Raw genomic sequence first — 17,811 nt, 5'->3', positions numbered from 1 at the left:
AAAGGGGCGGGGCACAGAGGTCCCAAGGGCCAAATTCTAGGTCCCGCCCCCCCCAAGCCCCGAGTGGCCCTATGCCCACCTCCGTTCCCATAGGACTGTCGGCCACAGGCGTCAATAAGGCGACACGGCAAGAAAGAAGCCTTCCCATTTCTTTAATCCATGTAACAACGTACAGTGATGCTGCTGTAATACGGAGCACACTCAGGCATTAAACGACGCACTAACAAACAGCAAGGAGAAGGAAGGCGTGGGATGGTCTCACACACAAGCAGAAATGCAAGCGGCTGCGGTGGCGGACACACGAGGACGCACGGAGGGATCGAGATGCAAACCAGGGCGGGGCGGCCTGGTTCCCGAGCCCCACTGGCCTCCGCCGAGGGCCGGCGGCTCAGACCAGGCCAGGGAGGAATTGTCTTTTTCAATCTTATCCCTAAGAAACCGTTTGGTAAATCGAGCAGAATCAATATCATTGACTAGAAAAACGGACAGTCGAAGAGATCCACAGATCCAGGCATTTTATATGAGGAGGAAGGGGTGTGGGAGGGGACGGGGGGGACAATGTAAGTAAGGCTTCTACAGCTAATAGGTAAATGCAGCAAAGGTGAAGAAGACGATACCTGATTAGTGGGAACTCCTGCAGTCAGGACAGATCACCCCGGGGGGGAAGGAAGATGCAACCGTCTGCCCTCCTGCCTCACCCTTTGGTTCGAACAGATTTTCGTCAAACGTTTCCTTGCCAAACGCTGTAAACATTTTTGGTATTTTTAAAATGATGTCTTTGTTGTTCTTTTGGAAAACGAATGTTGTCAGGAAGAAAATAACTGAAGGGATCAAAGTGAACGCGCTAATGAAATCATGGGCTCTCCCAAGATCGGGGTGAGAAAACCTTTGCGGAAGGAGGAGAGCCTCCTCTTCGCCCTCCACTTCTGCCAGGCCCGGCTGGACGATCTCCGGGGCTCCGGGCTTTGCGGGACGAACGGACCAGAGACAGAGCGAAACTATTGCTATTGTCCTTGGCGTGGTCAGGGTGGGTCGGAGGGACAGCGAGCCACACGAAGGACCCGAGGGGAGGGACGGGGATAAGGGTGTATACCACAGTTTCGGGCCACTCGGGGCCGGCCTCACACCAGCAGACGCTGGGGGAGGAAGGGGAGTAGAGTAGGGGAATTTGGGGGCGGGGGGTGGGGCGTCCCACTTAGAAGGGAAGAAGTGTAGAGCAAAGGCCCTACCACAACCGCCCGTCTTGTGATTATTGCAGCCGGGAACCCAGACTCAATCCCCAAATGAATTCTCCGACGGAGCGGTGGGCCAGTGACAAAGGCAAAGGCAGTGGGATGCTTCAGGCCCACGTGCTCCCGTTGTCGCTTGAAACTATTGGTTTTTTGGACATGGAGTGATGGAAAGGTGAACGAGATATTGCACTTCTGCTCTGACGGTTACATTAAACTTGGTCCGTAAAAGAATTGCTTTATACATAATCCTGGAACAAAAAGGAAAAAAAAAGTCCCTACATCTTCAATATTCATAAATCCTGAAGGTTCCAGTTCCTTCAGACATTTTCTCTACACAAAATAAATAACTTTCACTTTTTTATACCCACTCTTCTGAGCATTTACAGCATCCTTTTGTTTTACACTATCTACACGCAAGAAAACGTTAACATCTCAGAATGCGTTCTTGCACCACCCGCCATCCTGTCCTTCAAAATGTCCGACAGCCGGAGCCCCTCGTGGGGCGCTGGGAGGGTCCCAAAGGCCATATCCAAATTTGCAAGTGAATTCGGCGAGGCGAGGCTGGAGGCTGAATGGGACGGGGCCGGGCAGGGCCGCGAAGCTTCGACCGGGGCTGCGGCCCAGCTGGCTCCCGAAGCCAGATGAGGATAACTAGAAGAGAGTTCACACTGGCTCTAGGAGAAGAGACGGGCCGTTCGAGGTCACTAGCCCGCGGTGGCAGAAAGGGAAGTCGGCTTTTCATCAATAAAAACCAGCAAGTGTCGCAGGATGGTCAATTTCAAAGATGAGAGAGGGCTGACTCTGGGAGGGCCACCCTGTTGGAATGCGATGAGGTGGGGGCAGGGGGCGGTGGAGGGTGGGGGAGGCGGGAGGGGCGGGTGATTTGTCGGATCCTGCATCAAAACAGATTTCCATTTGTAAAAATCGACGCGTGTGCCCCGCCCCTAGAGAACCGTTGAGAAAGTAGAAATTCCGTCGAAGGTTTCAAAACGCTAGGTGTAAGGTGAAGTCGGCAACCGGTCGTCGGCCCGCCCCGCCCTGCCTCGCCCACCGGGGCCCCGGTGTGCCCGGCCGCCCGGCCTCCCGTGGTCGGGACGAGGCGGGTGGCAGGGAGGCCTGGCCTGCTGCATCTGTGCCCGGGGCCGGGCAGGGCGGCATTCACAGTGCTGGGTTTTCACAATGCAGAGGGGCTGCCCCTTATATCGAAAGAGTTAAGAAAACGAAGCAGCCAAGTTTTAAAAAACGAAACAAAAAAAAAACAAAAGACCAACAAACACCCTCTTAGAAATCAGATCTTTGAGTAGAAAGTGGTATAAATGCGATATACTGCAGTGGAAGGCAGCAGCAGCGGAAGAATCCCGCTCTGCCACTATCCGGTTTGGAATACAAAACCGTCTCCGGCTGGAGGCGACTCCTCGGCAGCCTCGCGGAAGGTAGGAGAGGGGCCCCGGGAGCCCCGACCCGGGCTTGGCCCTCGCCTTGCTGCCCGGGGTCAGTTGGCGTTGGGTGGCGGGGGGCGGGTGGTGGGAAAAGGGTGCATGGGGGACTCTCCCTCCACCGAGCGAGAGAAGTCAGGACTCGGCCTGATGGAGGTGGGGTCGGGGCGGCGGGGGTGTCCATCCCTGCCGCCCCGCCCGGCCTCAGGCCCCCTCCTCATTCCCGCCCAGGGCGAAGGCCGGAAGTAGGGCTGGGGGCGGGGGGCGGGAAAGCCGCAGGGGCGGGAAAGCCGCAGGGCCGGACCCCGCCGAGGCAGCAGGCCCGCCAGGAGCTGCGCAAATTCTGATATGGCCTTTTGCTTCTGCTTGCACCTCAGACTGGGCCCCGCTTCGGCCCCCTTTTACCATCCCAAACTTCTGCACAGAAATAGACCCTGGATCAGCAAATATTTAATTATCATGCACTACAGACGGGGATGTGTAGCCACATGAGATGGTAACAGGTCTCCGTTCTAAAAATCATCAGTGCAAAAACAATGAGGTTTTACAGTTGAGTAACTCTAGTTAAAAGAAGCAGGTCTAACTCCCGTGATAGCTGCTACTGAATCTGAAGAGGAGTGGAGGCGGGAGGGTGGGCGTAGGGCTGGGTGGGGATGGCCCTCACAGCCGGACCGTGGGGCGAGCGGTGCTCTTCGGCGCTCGGAGCTACGCAGCCGGGGCTTCCACGTGTGAGGGGGAGGGGTACTGAGGTGGGGTGGGGAAGGGCAGCCTGCCCAGGCTGAAGCCAGAGATCCCCAGACCCGGGTCCTCGGGGCTCCAACCAGCTGTGCCGCCCTCCTTTCCCGAACACCCAAGGAAACCCCCGTCCCCGCCTCGGGCCAAAGAAGCGGAGTCCGAGTGGCCGGCGGCCTCCCCCGCCCCGCCGCCTTGCCCCGGCACGACCTGGTCCTCCCACCCGATCGAGGCCTGGCCCGGCCTGGCCTCGCGGAGCGGCTGGCGGGGAGCATCTGGGGTGGGGGCGGGAAGCTCAGCAACGGCTCCACTCTCCTCGGGCCTGTGCCCTGCCCCGCTGCTGCTCGGGAGCAGGCCGGGGCCGGCGCGTCTCTCCTAAGGGTGGCCCTCTCCTAAGGGGCGGTGGGGGGCCTTCTCTCCCGGGATGGCCGGGGAAGGGCAGAGGCATGCGTCGCCCAGCACAGGCGGAGGCTCCGGGCGTCCCCGGCTGGCGCGCTGCCTCCAAGCTTCCTCCCTCTCTCCGGGCAGGCGCCCGTCCTCCCACTGCGGCCGGGGGTTAAGGGCCGCGTGGCGCCCCCGCACATTTCCCTCCTGGCTCCCCGGGCCGTAGCACCATGGTGACTCCCTTCCTCTTCCCCAACCACCCCTCGCGGGGCTGCCCCCCCCCCCCCGGGGGGATGGGGCGGGCGGGCGGGAGCGGCTTTACTTGGGGCCCGGGGGACCTGTGTCCGGGCGGGTGGCCCCGCTGCGGCCCCAGCAGCCCGTGGCGATGCTCATGCTCCGCTGGCCCCGCTCCTTCTCCCGCTCCCGCTCGCTGTCGGACTGGCTCTGCGTCCGCTCGTGCTTGTGGCCCGGCCCCGCCGAGCCCGTGGGCTGGGAGGAGATGGTGCGCAGCAGGTGGTTACGCTTACGCAGGAAGTCGCTCTGGCCCGGCAGGCCGAAGCTACCCTTGCGCAGGGCCATGCGTGTGGTGTTCTTGGCCGGTCGGGCCCGGTGGTTGTACTTGAGCTGGGCCAGGTGAGCGGCGTAGCCATCTGTGATGAACTGAGATAGGGGAAGAGAGGGAGAGGGGGAAGGGGACGAGCAGCTCCACCTCTGCCCGGCCTCCAGCCCCGCCCTCCCAACCCCTCCACCTCAGGGGAGGACATCACCAGTCCCCTAGAGATTCCACCCGTCACAGCTGCTCCAGGGCTCTGGGGCCCTGTTGTCCAGCTCAGGGAACCTCACCCTGCCCCCGTGACTCTCCTCCCACCAGAGCTCCAGGGGTCGGCCGGGAAGGCACACAGGTCTGGGAAGGTAACAGGAAGGGGAGGCCACGGGCAGCCCCATCTCCCCAGAGGTCCACGAGAAAGAAGCAGCGTGGCCTAGCAATAATAATAATAATGAATAATTAAGGTATTTAAGCGCTTAATATGTGCAAAGCACTGCTCTAAACACTGGGGTTGATACAAGGTAATCAGGTTGTCCCACGTGGGGCTTACAGTCTTCATCCCCATCTTACAGATGAGGGAACTGAGGCCCAGAGAAGTGAAACGACTTGACCAAGCTCACCCAGCAGACATGTGGCAGAGCTGAGATTAGAACCCACGACCTCTGATTCCCAAGCCCATGCTCTTTCCAAAGAGTCAGTAGGAACTGGGTCTAATCGCGGCTTGGCCCCTTGTCTGTTGGGTGACCTAGGGCAAATCACTTCACTTCTCTGGGCCTCAGTTCCCTCATCTGTAAAATGGGGATTAAGACTCTGAGCCCCATGTGGAATATGGACTGTATCAACTCCAGAGCTTAGAACAGTGCTTGGCACATAGAAAGCGCTTAACAAATACCATAGGAAAAAAAGGGGTGGGGGGCAGGGATGGGAGACCATGGAAGGGGGAGTGGGAGTGGGAGGCCAGCGCTGTAAGGTGTCTACTTACCTGGCACTGATGCAGGAGCTTCTTGGTGGGCCGTCCGACGATGTAGATCTGCATGGGGGACAGGCTGATGGAGCTGTACACGGAGATGTCCTTGGTGGAGCCGTAGGCAGCGTGGACCCTCATGTTGAGCTGAGGAGGAGAGAGCGGGCCCGGGGCCGGGGAATGGGGAGGTGAGAGCACAGACTTGGCAGAGCTGCGGGCCCGGGATCACCCGCTGCCTGGGCCCGGTGAACTCTCCTGGGGGATCAGGGCTAGAACAATCTGTGGGGTCCCTGTACTTATGTCGTTCTCCTAATTTAAAACCAAGTGACATCAAGCCCGCCTTTTAATTAACGTAAGGCAGTTCTGTGGCTACGTTTCAGTCCTAAAAATTGCAGAATAGAGTTTTAATTCAAAATAGATCACTTATGTTAGAACAGCTTGTTATGTATACCCCAAACCGCAGATTATACATTTCACAGATAATTAGGCACTGGTTTCTGCAGGGCTCCCTCAGCCGGAGGTCCCGAGCTGCAGCCCCTAAAGCCCTCGGTTAATCCAGTTGGCTTTCTGAGCCCACAAGCCGGCTACGCTCCCAGAAGTGGAGAAGCAGCGTAGCCTAGTGGAAAGACCACGGGCTTGGGAGTCAGGGGACCTGGGTTCTAATCCCAGATCTGCTGTTTTTTTTTTTTTTACTGGCATTTGTTTAGCTCTTACTTGGTGCCAGTCACTGAACTAAGCGCTCAGGTAGCTACAAGGTAGTCAGGTTGGACACAGTCCCCGTCCAGCATGGGGTTCACAGTCTTAATCCCCATTTTACAGATGAACTGAGGCACAGAGAGGGATGTGACTTACCCAAGGTCACACAACAATAAAAACTGCTTGCTGTGTGACCTTGGGCAAGTCACTTCATTTCCTCGGTGCTTCAGTTCTCCTGTTCTCCCTCTTACTTAGACTATGGGCCCCACGTGGACCCGGGACTGTGTCCAACCTAATGCACTTGTATCTTCCCCAGTACACTGTTAGATCAGTGTCTGTCACATGGTAAGCGCTTAACAAATACCATACAACAAAATGATACAACAACAAAGTCCAGTCTGGAGTCATATCTGGTCACCACAGAAGAAAGAGGTCTTCCAGCTTTTTTGATTTTCCCAGCCCTTTGGCATGTTCACAGAAAGTGGGAGACTGCTTAGGGGGAGGGGGAAACAGGGTCAGGGGCTGACCACAGGTTAGCCCATGAGGAACTCGATAGGATTGGGAACCCCCCGGGACCAGTGATCAGATGGGGCTGTGGGGTCAAGGCTGGGGGGCACTTCAGGACCACAAATCCCTGCTCCCCCTGCTAGAAATCATGGGGAACGGGGAGCCCTGGGCTCAACAGGGGGCAAGGGTGGGGTGAGTCATACTGGAGCCCCACCTCGGTGATGAGGAGCTTGAGGAAGTTTGCCTTGTGTCGCAAGGGGTCATGCACTAAGCCGTCGCAGAAGGAGACGATCCCGTGGGGGAAGTTGTGCTGCGCCAGCCAGGCCACCACCCGCTGCTTCTGCATGTCGGGCCGCCCGGTCACATAGATGATGAGGTAGCCAAGGTCCTGCCAGTGCCTGGAGGGGGAGGGAGAGAGCGAGAGAGCGAGAGAGTGTGAGAGAGAGAAGACCCTGCCGGTGGGGCGGGGTGGGGAGCACGGGGGTGGAGGTCACAGGTGACCCTGGGCTGAACTCCTCCTGCTCTACCCAGGGCCCGATCCCCCAACCCCACGGGCCTGGCTCACCGGGAGACGACCATGGCCCCGCCCGCCCAGCTCACCTGACGACGTCCACGGCCCCGGCGCGCACCTTGGGGTCGCTCCCCATGATGGAGACACTGGCGGCGAAGGAGCCGTCGATGCTGAAGACCACAAACTCCGTGCCCCGGGGAAGGATGGTGATGTAGCTGTCGGCAAATGTGTGGTCCCCCCTGAGGAGATGGGAAAATGTCTCAGGACCCCAGCTTCCTGCCCCGCACGACTCTCCCTGGCCAGTGACAGTCATGGCGTCGCTTCCTGGCCAGGCACACCCTGCCCCTGGCTCCCCTTAGCTTCCTTCTGCTATTTATTATTATGATTATTATTATTGTTATTTTTGCCAAGCACTTACTTTATATCAAACTCTGTTTAAGCATTGGCATAGATACCAGTTAATCAGGTTGGACAGTCCCTGTCCCACATGGGGCTCACAGTCTAACCAGGAGGAGAATAGGTATTGAATCCCTCATTTTACAGTTGAGGAAACAGAGACAAAGAGAAATTAAATGATTTGCCCAAAGTCACAGAGCAAGCAACTGGCAGAGCCAGGATTAGAATCCAGGTCTTCTGACTTCCAGGCCCGTGTTCTTTCCACTAGGCCGTGCTGCTCCTCCACCCTCCGCACCCCACTCCCGCTATCAGCAGCCTGCCGTTCCCCTCCTCTCTGCCTCCCCCGCCCCCGCACCTGACCACCATCTTGACGGGGTAGACGCCGATGCCAAGGCGCTGGCCCTCGGGGATGGTGAAGGAGACGCGGCCGCTGCTGTTGGTGATGAGTGTGTCAAAGTGGACCCATTCCCCGGAAGGAGGCTGGGTCATGATGTGAATGTCCACCTGGTCAGGGGGAGAGGGAGGGGGAAGTAAACGGATGGCTGTGCGTGTGCTTGTGGGGCTTGGGCACTGCTGATCTCATCCCTGACCTTCAACCGAGACCCAAACCCAGGAGTGCCCAGCCCGGCCGGGCCCAGCCCTGGCTCAGGCTTTGCTGGATGGTGGCTCGGGCTTCTTCGTCTCCCTGGATGATCCCAGGGATCGTGGGGCCAGAGGTCGGATTAAAGCAAGGCTGAGGTCATTGATGTAGTAGGAATAATAGCAGCATTTACTAAGTGCCTACTGTATGCCAAGTACTGTACTGACCACCAGGAAACAATACCAGGTAGAGAATTAGAGACAGTCGCTGGCCCTCCTGGGGCTCTCGATCCAAGAAGAGGCTTGCAAATGGAGCATCCCCGCTCCCAAGGAAGGTGGGGCGGGGGAAGGACTTATTCCATGTGGAATCCTGGCCCAGCTGCCCTCGGGGGGTGGGGGTGGGCATGATCAGGGACCCCTGGGAGGACACCGTTTGGACGGGTCATGCAGCGGGGGCTCTTGCTCCTGGCAGAGGTGGGTTCACCCCAGAGAAGGGTGAGGTTGGAGGGCTCCAAGTTCCTTCCCTCGTCCCCCTCTTCCCGAGGCCTGGAAGGTGGGGATCCCAGGCACCTGGGGGAGGTCACCTCTCCACTGCCCACTGCCGACCACCCACCACCTGCCTCGCCTCCAGTGCTCTCCGTGCATTCACCTTCTCCCCGGTGAGGGTCACCATATCCAGAGGCCCGTACATGAATCTGCCCGACAGGGTCTGTGGCCCGTCCTCGTTGGCCACGGCATCATTGATCCTGTGATTCGACGTGACATTCTGCGGGGGGAAGCGGCGGGGGGTTGGGGCCCGCGAATGAGCCCTGAAGCTCCGCCGGGCCACCCGGCCCTCCAACCCTAGCCAAGTCAAGGAGCTTGGAAAGAAGCCACCACTTCCAGGCCGGGATCTGCCTCGGCACAGCTGACTCCTGGTTCTTCTCCGACATCACCCATCCCGCCTCCGCCAATCACCAGCCCCCCATCCCAATCACTGAACCCAACCCAGCTCTGTTTGCCCACGGCCGCTGCTTGCTCGAGACAAAGCCCCAGGGAGGCAGGCGTGCGGCCTTACCCTCAGCTTCACGTGGGTCCTCTTCCTCAACCACTTTTCTCGCGGCTTTGAGGGGGTGAACACGGATACCTCTTTGCCATCCAACTCCAAGATGCTGGAGTTTTCATGCCTCATGACCTGAGAAGCCGGGAGAGAGAGTGCAGTGGAGTGAAGTGGTGGTGGGGGTGGGTGTGTATGTGTGTACACATCCACGCGTGAGAGAGAGAGATGAGCCACGGGTGGGGTACTGGTGTGTGTTTGTATCAGTATATGCAAGCATGAAAGGGGAGTGCACATCTGGGGCGGAAAGATGAGCACAGGGAGTAGAACGGCGAAGTACAACGCAGGCAATGACCCACGGGAGCGGCAGAACCGAACCGTTGGGGCTCGGGGCTGGGAGGCCAGAGCCAAGCAGAAAGGCTACCCCAGGGAGGGGATGGGAGCCATGGGGCAGGGGCGGTGGGGAGAGGTACCTGTCTCAGCAGGAAGGACACCACGTCTGTCGACTCCCAGTAGCTGGCATGGAAGAGGTGGGGCAATGCCACCGTAGGAAAGGCTGTCAGGGCGTCGGGGCAGTACAGGGCGTAGTCAATCCGCTTGGTTCCCCACCACTTAGCAGCGACTGACAAAAGAAGGGGCTCGTTAGCGACACTTGGGATAAGTGGGCGGCAGTGGGGAGGGGGGAGAGAGGGAGAGAGAGAGAGGAAAGAGAGAGAGAGAGAGACAGAGCCAGAGGGAGGAAGGAGGAAGGCAAAGGAGGATTTGCCTTTCTCCTCCTCTCCTCCCGTCCTCCCACCCTGCCTGGTTCAGTGAGCTGCAGCTCTCGAGTCCCATCTTTTCCCTCCCGCTCTTGAGTGGCTCTAGGCCAAAGTGTCGGGAAAGTGAGGCAGCCACGGGGCCCCGAGGCGGGCAGTCCTGCAAAGAAGGCTGTCAGTGGCAAAACCCTTGGCAACGAGGTGCGAGTGGCCCCCGCCTGGCTCTCCGGTCCAAGGGGCTGGTGGTCTGCTCCCAAGCAGGACCAAAAGGCCACCCCAGAGATGGCCCAATGGCTCATCTTGGGGCTGTGGCTGGGCTCCATCTCTACGGCCAAAGAGGACCTGAGCCGAGCCGCCTCCGGCTCAGAGGGAGCAGGGCGAAGGGGCATCTCCAGGTGGTGGGAGAATGGGGAGGCAAAAAAGAGAGAAGGGGAGAGGAGGATTAGGACAGGCGAAGGAGAGGCTGCAAATTATGGGTGGCAGCGCTTGCTTTCTCCAGTGGTTTGGGCAGTGGGGGCGGGTGAGGGAGACCTTAGCTGATGCCCCGCTCCCAGAATTCCCGGTATCATCCTGTGCAAGGTTACACTTGGCTTACTTGGTTTAGTCAACACACCCCACCCTCTCTTTCTGCCCATCTCACCCCCTACCCAGCCCTGGTGCTCTGCCCACCTAAGGCCATCCAGGCCTTCGATGCTTCAAATCTCATCCCTCCAAGTAGGTTAGTTCTCTACCCCCACAGCAGTGACTCTGTTCGGGGTTTCGGTCCTCAGGCGCAGGCCCAGCCCGGGGAGGCCAAGGCCTCAGATGGGCAGGGGATCAGCTCTGCTGGGAAGCAGCAGGCTGGGCTCTTAGGGTCCCCGGGAAGGCCCCGGGGTCCAATGGGGGAGGAGAGGGACGTGCTCAGAGTCAGAGTAGCCAAGTGAAGGGAAGAAAGTGAGCTCAAGATGGGGCGTGCCTGTTCTCGGAAGCATCTGGGAAAGGAGCAGAGCTGCTCCCTGAGGGCCTCTGAGGCGAGGGGGCCGCTGTGTTAGTCAGTCAGGGGCCCGGACACCAGATACCTTTTCCGACGTCCAGGTCGGGGAGCAGCGGGATTTGGTCCAGGGTCGGCCTCGGGCCCCCCTCCTGCCTTTCTCCTAGAGGGTTCTGGGGTCTTCCCCGTTTAGGCTTTCTATGGCTTTGGTTCGCCATTTTGGTGGGGCATTTGTGAGGGAGGGCAAGCTGGGACAGGAGGCTTAAGCTTTTGGAATGATTAAGATGATGGGATTTTTCTAGAGAACAAAACAAAACGATGTGGGTTAACACCTCAACCGCACTGCCTGAGCTTAGCTCTGCCCTCCAAGTTCCAGGTAGGGGTGGAAGGCCCCTGGCCAGCGGAAGACCATAAACACCCCAGGCTCTCCATAAATTCTCCCAAGGCGGGATGAAACCAGAGTCTGGAGCTGGGAGGTGGTGAGCTGGGTCGCTTCCAGGAAGAGGGTTGGGGAGGCCTGGGTCTTTGGCTCCCAATGTCAAGGAGAGGCAACAGTCGGGGTTGCTGCCCATGCAGGAAGCCAAGATGTTGGTTGTCACCAACACCTAAATGGCCCAAGCCATAGCACCTCGCTGCTCCCAAAGCCCAAGCAAAGGTACAAGGGGGAGAGATTGAAGACTGCACCCGCTCTTCAGTTCGAGATCCCAGTGCTGGCATTCTTTCATCCCCAAGGGGCCACTGCCGAGAGGCCAGGGGAGGCTCGGCAGCTGAGCTGAGCCGGCCCTGCCCACTGGCTGCGAGCAGGTAAACTTGGCCTTCACTGGACTTACCCCTGGGACAGCCAAACCCTCGGCACCCCCATCGGCCCAGAATCCAACCGGGCTCTCGGCTGGTTACCTCCCCATCCATCATCCGTTGGCCCACTCCCTCTGCCACAGGTCAGTGGTGTGTGACCAGCTCTCCAGAGCGCAACATATCCCAACCACGGCCAGATCTCCCATCACCCCTCCGGCCCCTGCCGGGCCTCCCTCTCCCCTCAGCCGGTGGCTATCGCTGTGCCGAGAAAAGTCTTGCCCACTCGAGCCTCAGGAGCGGCTTTCTTGGCGGAGGAGAGCAATGGCATTAATTGATTGCTTCCTATGTGCAGAGCTTGCGAGAGTACAACAGAGTTGGTAGACATGTTCCTTGCCCACGAGGAGCCTACAGTCTGGAGGGGAAGACAAACGCTAATAAAAATTAATAAATTATGGATATGTTCATAAGTGCTGTGGAACTAAGAAGTAGAGTGACTATCAAGTGCTTAAAGGGTACAGATCTAAGTGAAGAGGTGATGCATAAGGGAGAGGGAGTAGGGGAAAAGAGGGCATATCAGGGAAGGCCTCCTGGAGAAGATGTGATTTTAATAAAGGTGGGGAGAGTGGAGGTCTATCATATTCAGAGGGGGAAGGAGTTCCAGGCCAGAGGTAGGGTGAAGGCAAGGGGTCGGTGGTGAGATAGACAAGAGAGAGGTACAGTTAGTTGGAGCTAGAGGACTGAAGTGTGTGGACTGGGTTATAGTTGGAAATCAGTAAGGTAAGGTAAGAGGGGTAGAGCTGATTGAGTGTTTCAAAGCTGAAGGTAAGAAGTAGCAGTTTGGTGGAGACGGGTTTGAACAGGAAGGTGAGGAGTTCCACTTTGGACATGATGGTTTGACGCTCCAGGCCTCTCGACTCTGGCTGGACAGATGCTGGAGGCAAGTCCCTGTCTGGCTCTAAGCACCTTCACCAGCGCTCCCGCCCACCCTGGGCCACTTGAGGGCCATCTTTGGCAACTGAAGGCAGCCCATGGAAAACACCCTCTCCTCTTCCCTTATTCGACAAGGTAAGTTTCCAGAGGGACGGGGCCTCCTCCGTTCTGACTCTGCCTAGAGCCTTGAGGGGTGCAGTGGCAGTGACTCGACCTCTCCCTGCACCCTCCAGCTGCAGGACACGGAGGAGACCAAGGGCCCAGACGTGCCTGCGGAACCCAAAACCCTCCCCCGTCCTGACCCACTCACTATTGGCGATGTTGGAAGCGGTGTAACTGTCGGCCATGCCCGACACCTGGCTCGTGATGCTGACCTCGCTGGCCCGGCGGAAACCCCGGAAACTGGGGACGGTACCGGGGGAGGAGGGAGACGTGGACTCCATGAAGATGGCGCCGTGGGCCTGAACCGCTTCCGCTGGGGGTCACGGAGGGAAGAGAGGAGATGATAAAGGGAGGAGAGGGTTAGATAGACCAGGGGCTGTGTAGACAGCCCCTGCCCCCGCCCTCCCGCCCAAGGACAAACCAACAGAGAGGCGATAGAGAAGGAGAGACACAAAAACCCAAACAAACCAAAGTCCAAAGGCTTAAAGAGAGGCTGCTGGGAAGGAGGGCTGCAGCCCGGAGCAGATGCAACTCTCCTACAGATGTGAAGAAACGTGTTTCACCTGAGAGTGGGATTGGGAAATGAAGTGAAACCCAAAGACAGACAGGCAGGGGAGCTTCAGCAACCCAGAGAGCATCCTCGGCTCAATTCCAGCCCGTCCCAGGGGCAGAGGGTGGGTACCCTGACTACAGGAGGGGGAATCGGCTCTGAGAAGAGCCCCCCATAAGACTATCTACCTCTCTCCCTCTAGCGCTCTTTCCATGGGATCAAGCGGTAGGTAAAGCCAAGGAAACTAAGCGGGAGCAGAGGGTAATAGGCTTCCTTGCAGAGATTCAACTGGGCTGAAAAGCCAAGGAAGGAGAACAAAGGGGCCCCCCACAGACTCCCGCAGGAAGGAGGACACGGACGGCGGGAAGCGTGGGGAGCCATGCGGAGGCCGGGAATCCATCTAAGGGAACAGTGTGAGTGGAGGCGGGAAACAGGCCGGCTCTCCATCGCCAGGGAAGCCTTGGGGACAGGCCACCTGCATGGTGTCATGGGCCCCTCGGAGAGGAAGCCAGCCAGGGGGAGGGCCCAGACTGATGATGTCCATCCAGCTGGGGCTGGGGAGGGGGGACACAGTCGCCTCTCCAAGGAAGGCATCTGAAGCTCAGAGGGTCGTGTGCTGCTCACTGGGTGTGGAAGAGCCCAGTCTCGGACTGACTCAGAGGTCTGTGCACATCCCATCCCAGCCCCCGCCCCGCCAACACCTGGGGGTGGTGGGCGAACCGTGTTTGGATGGACACGGGAGCTCTGGGCATCCTGCTCCCCCCTCCCACACCACTAGGGGGAGGATCCCCCAACTCTATTTCAGGGAGGGAGAGTAAAGAGTTTTTGGTGGGGGGTCTTCGGGGAAGAGTTAGGGGACAGGAAAGGATAAACCAAAGCGAGGCAAAGAGGTGAAGGAAGTCGAGTGGTTCCCTAAAGCCTGAGAATCAGAGGAGCCATGCAGTGCCATGAGAAGAAGTGCCCCTGATCTCAGGGGCCAAGCTAAACAAACCAGCTAAGAAACCGGATCTGAGAAGGGGACACTGGGGACAGAAGGCTTTTCCCTGGGAAATTGGAGGGGCGGGAAAAGGCCCCAAAGCATTTGGGGAAGACCAACGGCCGATCTTGGATGAAAGCTGAGGATCAGCCCCCATTCTCAGCTGCCCCCTTATAGTGACTGGGTTTGTGGGGAGGAACGGGGGAACAGGGGGTGGGGGGCACGCATCCCCTTTCCTCTCCCACCTGTCTCTTCATTCCCTTTCCCTGCTCCCCCCTCCCACCTGTCTCTCTAGTCCCCTTCCCTGCTCCCCCTTCTCCTCTGTGCCACACCCTCCAGGCCAGGCCCCTTACAAGGCAGATGGCAGATGGGCTGCCCTCTCTAACCCATCCCACCCCCAGTCTGGCTCTTTGGAGGGGACAGAAGCCCAGGCTGCTTTCCTGTCTCCCAGAGGGCCCGCTTTCTTCCTCCTGGCCACTGCCCCTAACACCGAACCATCAGGCAGTTAATCAATGCTAACCAGGGCCAAGCCGACAACCCATGGGTCCTGCCCGGACCTTAATGGGGCAGGGTGTGGGTGGGAAGAGAGCCCAGGGAAAAGCCTTCAGCCCCACCCAGGGGTTCCTGGGCTTCCACAAGGCCCGGCGCAAGCAGCACAGGAGGAGAGTGAGAGGAGAAGGGGAGGTTACACACACTCAGCACAGCCGGGACTTTTACTGGACCCATCTTGCCAGTTCAGAACGGGAACGGGGATACTGGTTTCCATGAAGCTATCCTGCCGTTGGAGAGCAACCAGGGGGCTGCTTTCCACGATGAGGATGGGATTGCTCTGGACTGTTTCGACTGGAAGCAGACAGGGAGAAAACAAAAGGACAAGAACAAACAGGTATGTGGCCATGACACCGGAACACCAGCAAATGGTCCTGCCCATCCTGCCCTTGCCTGGGAATCTTGGGACTGACAGAGAGGAAGGGGTGGGGGGGCTCTTCCTTTCAGGGAGAAAAAGGACCCAGAGCCTAGGATCATATATTTCCACCCAGCTGTAATTCCTGGTGCCCTGAATCTTAGGGATGGGCTCTATGAGGACACACACACGGGACAGGATGAGAGGGAAGCAACCTAGGTCCAAGCCCACAGTGGACACAGCCACAGAACAGACACAGAGAGGGACACAGAGGAACTCGTGGTAGGAGGGACCAGGGGTCACAGGGTCTCTCGGGGGCCACATGGATTGGGACTTCAATGGGAGCGGCTGGGATCCCGGACTGTGGGGTCACAACACTCTAGGTTTTGGTCCATTCCTTGCTGCGAGTGCTGGGGCTGCTCTGAGTCAGGATTCTCTGGTGGGCACCTCCCAGGGACGAGGCAAGGGGGGCCGAGAGGCAATCCCAACAGTGCCAGATAGACTCAGGATCTGAAGTCTCCAGGGGAGGGGAGGGACGGGAGGAAATGGCATGGGATGGGAGAGGCCCACTTCCTTTTTGAGCAAAGTCCCAGAAGAGACCCTGCTGTGTCGCTGTCTGGTCCACAGAATCGGCCAACTATGGGTCCACCTGGCCCGAGGCTCTTGGGGTGGCCAGAGTTCATCCCTTCTTCTGAATCTGTGAGGCTTCTATCCCAGTGGACTGGTCCCTCCAGACAATGGGGATGGAAATAGGGTGAGGAGAGACAGCCAGACCAAGGAGGGCATTATATACCTAAAGCACTAGCATTCCCTTGGCCTCCCCTCGCCTGGTCTCGGAATGCGAAACGAGGGACAGCAACCTCAGGCCCAAGGAAGGGATGGGGGCTCTTCTTTTTTGTTTTCAATTATATACTCCTTGGGGGAAGGGGAAGTCTTTTCTTGGATGTGATGAAGGTGCCTCTGCTCAGGAATGGCAGATAAACCTTAATCTTGGGACTCCAGGACCAAGAGCCCAGGGGAGGACTGGATTAGAGTGCTGGTGCCTTGGAATGCTCCTCACACTCTCCGGTCCTTGCTAGATGCTCCCATCAGGGCACGGAGGGCACCAAGCGAGTCTGTGGGTGGGACAAGGCCCGTTGTGAAGTGACTGGGTGGTCTTGGTCAAGGTCAGTGACCTCCAGGTAGATCTGAGACTCCCTCATGCCCTGGATGGTACCACGCAGTACCTGTTAGCTGGCAAATCGCTTAGGGAAGGGTGATTAGAAGCAGTGTGGCTTAGTGGCAAGATCCCGGCTTGGGAGTTAGAGGACATGGGTTCTAATCTCGGCTCCGCCACTTGTCTGCTGTGTGACCTTGGGCAAACCACTTAACTTCTCTGTCCCTCAGTTACCTCATCTATAAAATAGGGATTAAGACTGTGAGCCTCACGTGGGACAACATGATTACCTTGTAACTACCCCAGCACTTAGAAGAGTGTTAGGCACATAGTAAGCGCTTAACAAATACTATTATTATTATTATTATCTAGGGAGGGTGGATGGCACCAGAACCCAGAGAGAGAGGAGTTGTGTGGGGGCTACAGGACCACCAGAATCAGTCAACAGTGAGGGGCAGCTGCCCAAGGGGAGCAGGATCCTGGGTGGGGTAAGGGTCACAGGGATGGGGGAATAGCAGAGGGAGACCTACAATCCTCCGCGGAACTGGTTCCATCTCGCTCGAGTGGTCTGCAGGCAGGCACCCTCGGGGGTCTTGGGGCCCCCCCAACTTACCCAGCAGAGCCGAATTGCCATCCCCAAGAGGGAAGCGCTGGTAGCGGGGAATGTTGAAGGGGGGCAGGAGGTGGAACTTCTTCTCCAGGAGGGGCTCCAGGCGGGAGGCAGAAGGGTCAGCGGGGTGGAACATGTTGTATACTTGCTGGCAGGCAGGTCGGAGCTGAAAGACTACCAGAGGCGAGCAGTTAGAGCCTCTGGAGAACCAACTTCAGTGCTGCTTGAAGAGGGCCCTGTGGAGAGCCACTGGACCCTGGGAGATTCAGGGGTGACCCCTTGTCCACCACAGTGACCAGGCCCAGAGAGTGGGACGAGCGAGGGGGTGATGCCGTAAACACCAAAGACAGAATCAGAGTCCATCCCTGATCTACGGCCCCTTGTCTGCCTCCCTCCATCTCGCCCTCTCGGAGCAGGAGAGGGTGGGAGGCGAGAGGGACCACTATGACTCAAATGGCAGCCTTGTGGGCAGAGCTGAAAATCTGTCTCCCCTTCCTGCACCTACTTCTGACCCAGGTGCCTCCTCCCAATAACCACCTTGAGTGGGTTCGCTCCGCACTTCTGCACCAGTGCCATACTTCGACAATAATAATGTTGGTATTATTATTATTAGTGTCCTCTCCTAAGTGCTTAGTACAGCGGACGTTCAGCAGATATGATTCAACACCACACTGGCTGTGAATGCAGAACTGGGGTGAGGCCCACCCCTCCCCACCTGCTGTTTCTCCCAACAGCAGAGGCGGGGGACCCCTTGTGGGGGTGACTCGACTGGGAGAAGCTGGTCTCTCCTCAGCAGCCACAGTTCACCTTCACCCTTCCAGTCTGCGCTGCCCAGGGGAATGAATGGGGGAGTCTGTTTGGGCTGGGAGCTGAGGGAAATGATTTTCATCCCAGGTCCTCATGACCTATCTTCCCCACCCTGGTGATCCTCTTCCTGTTAACCCAACTGTGTGCTCAGCAGTATTGTTCAGACAGATGGAGAG

At 58.1% G+C, this 17,811-nt stretch overlaps 1 protein-coding gene across 8 annotated transcripts in view; it reads right to left on the bottom strand.

The window, feature by feature from the left end:
- Positions 1-4,081: 4,081 nt before the first annotated feature.
- PITPNM2 (phosphatidylinositol transfer protein membrane associated 2) overlaps positions 4,082-17,811 on the bottom strand; it is a 191,892-nt gene continuing 178,162 nt past the window's right edge. For 5 of the 8 annotated variants that reach the window (XM_029051992.1, XM_029052033.1, XM_029051998.2 and 2 more), the window contains 12 exons: positions 16,832-17,002; positions 14,852-15,001; positions 12,781-12,945; positions 10,834-11,043; positions 9,494-9,642; positions 9,042-9,158; positions 8,634-8,750; positions 7,761-7,909; positions 7,099-7,248; positions 6,713-6,896; positions 5,314-5,442; positions 4,082-4,444 (listed from right to left, as the gene is read on the bottom strand). In XM_029051992.1, coding sequence (XP_028907825.1) covers positions 4,103-4,444; positions 5,314-5,442; positions 6,713-6,896; positions 7,099-7,248; positions 7,761-7,909; positions 8,634-8,750; positions 9,042-9,158; positions 9,494-9,642; positions 10,834-11,043; positions 12,781-12,945; positions 14,852-15,001; positions 16,832-17,002 — 2,033 coding nt within the window. In that variant the 3' untranslated portion in view covers positions 4,082-4,102. The remainder of the gene's footprint in view (positions 4,445-5,313; positions 5,443-6,712; positions 6,897-7,098; positions 7,249-7,760; positions 7,910-8,633; positions 8,751-9,041; positions 9,159-9,493; positions 9,643-10,833; positions 11,044-12,780; positions 12,946-14,851; positions 15,002-16,831; positions 17,003-17,811) is intronic. The other 3 variants (XM_029052050.1, XM_029052041.1, XM_029052057.1) reach the window with 3 other exon arrangements.

This window comes from Ornithorhynchus anatinus, chromosome 2 (assembly GCF_004115215.2).
Source record: "Ornithorhynchus anatinus isolate Pmale09 chromosome 2, mOrnAna1.pri.v4, whole genome shotgun sequence".
Classification (NCBI taxonomy): Eukaryota; Metazoa; Chordata; class Mammalia; order Monotremata; family Ornithorhynchidae; genus Ornithorhynchus; species Ornithorhynchus anatinus.
This window is presented reverse-complemented; position numbering and strand designations above follow the sequence as displayed.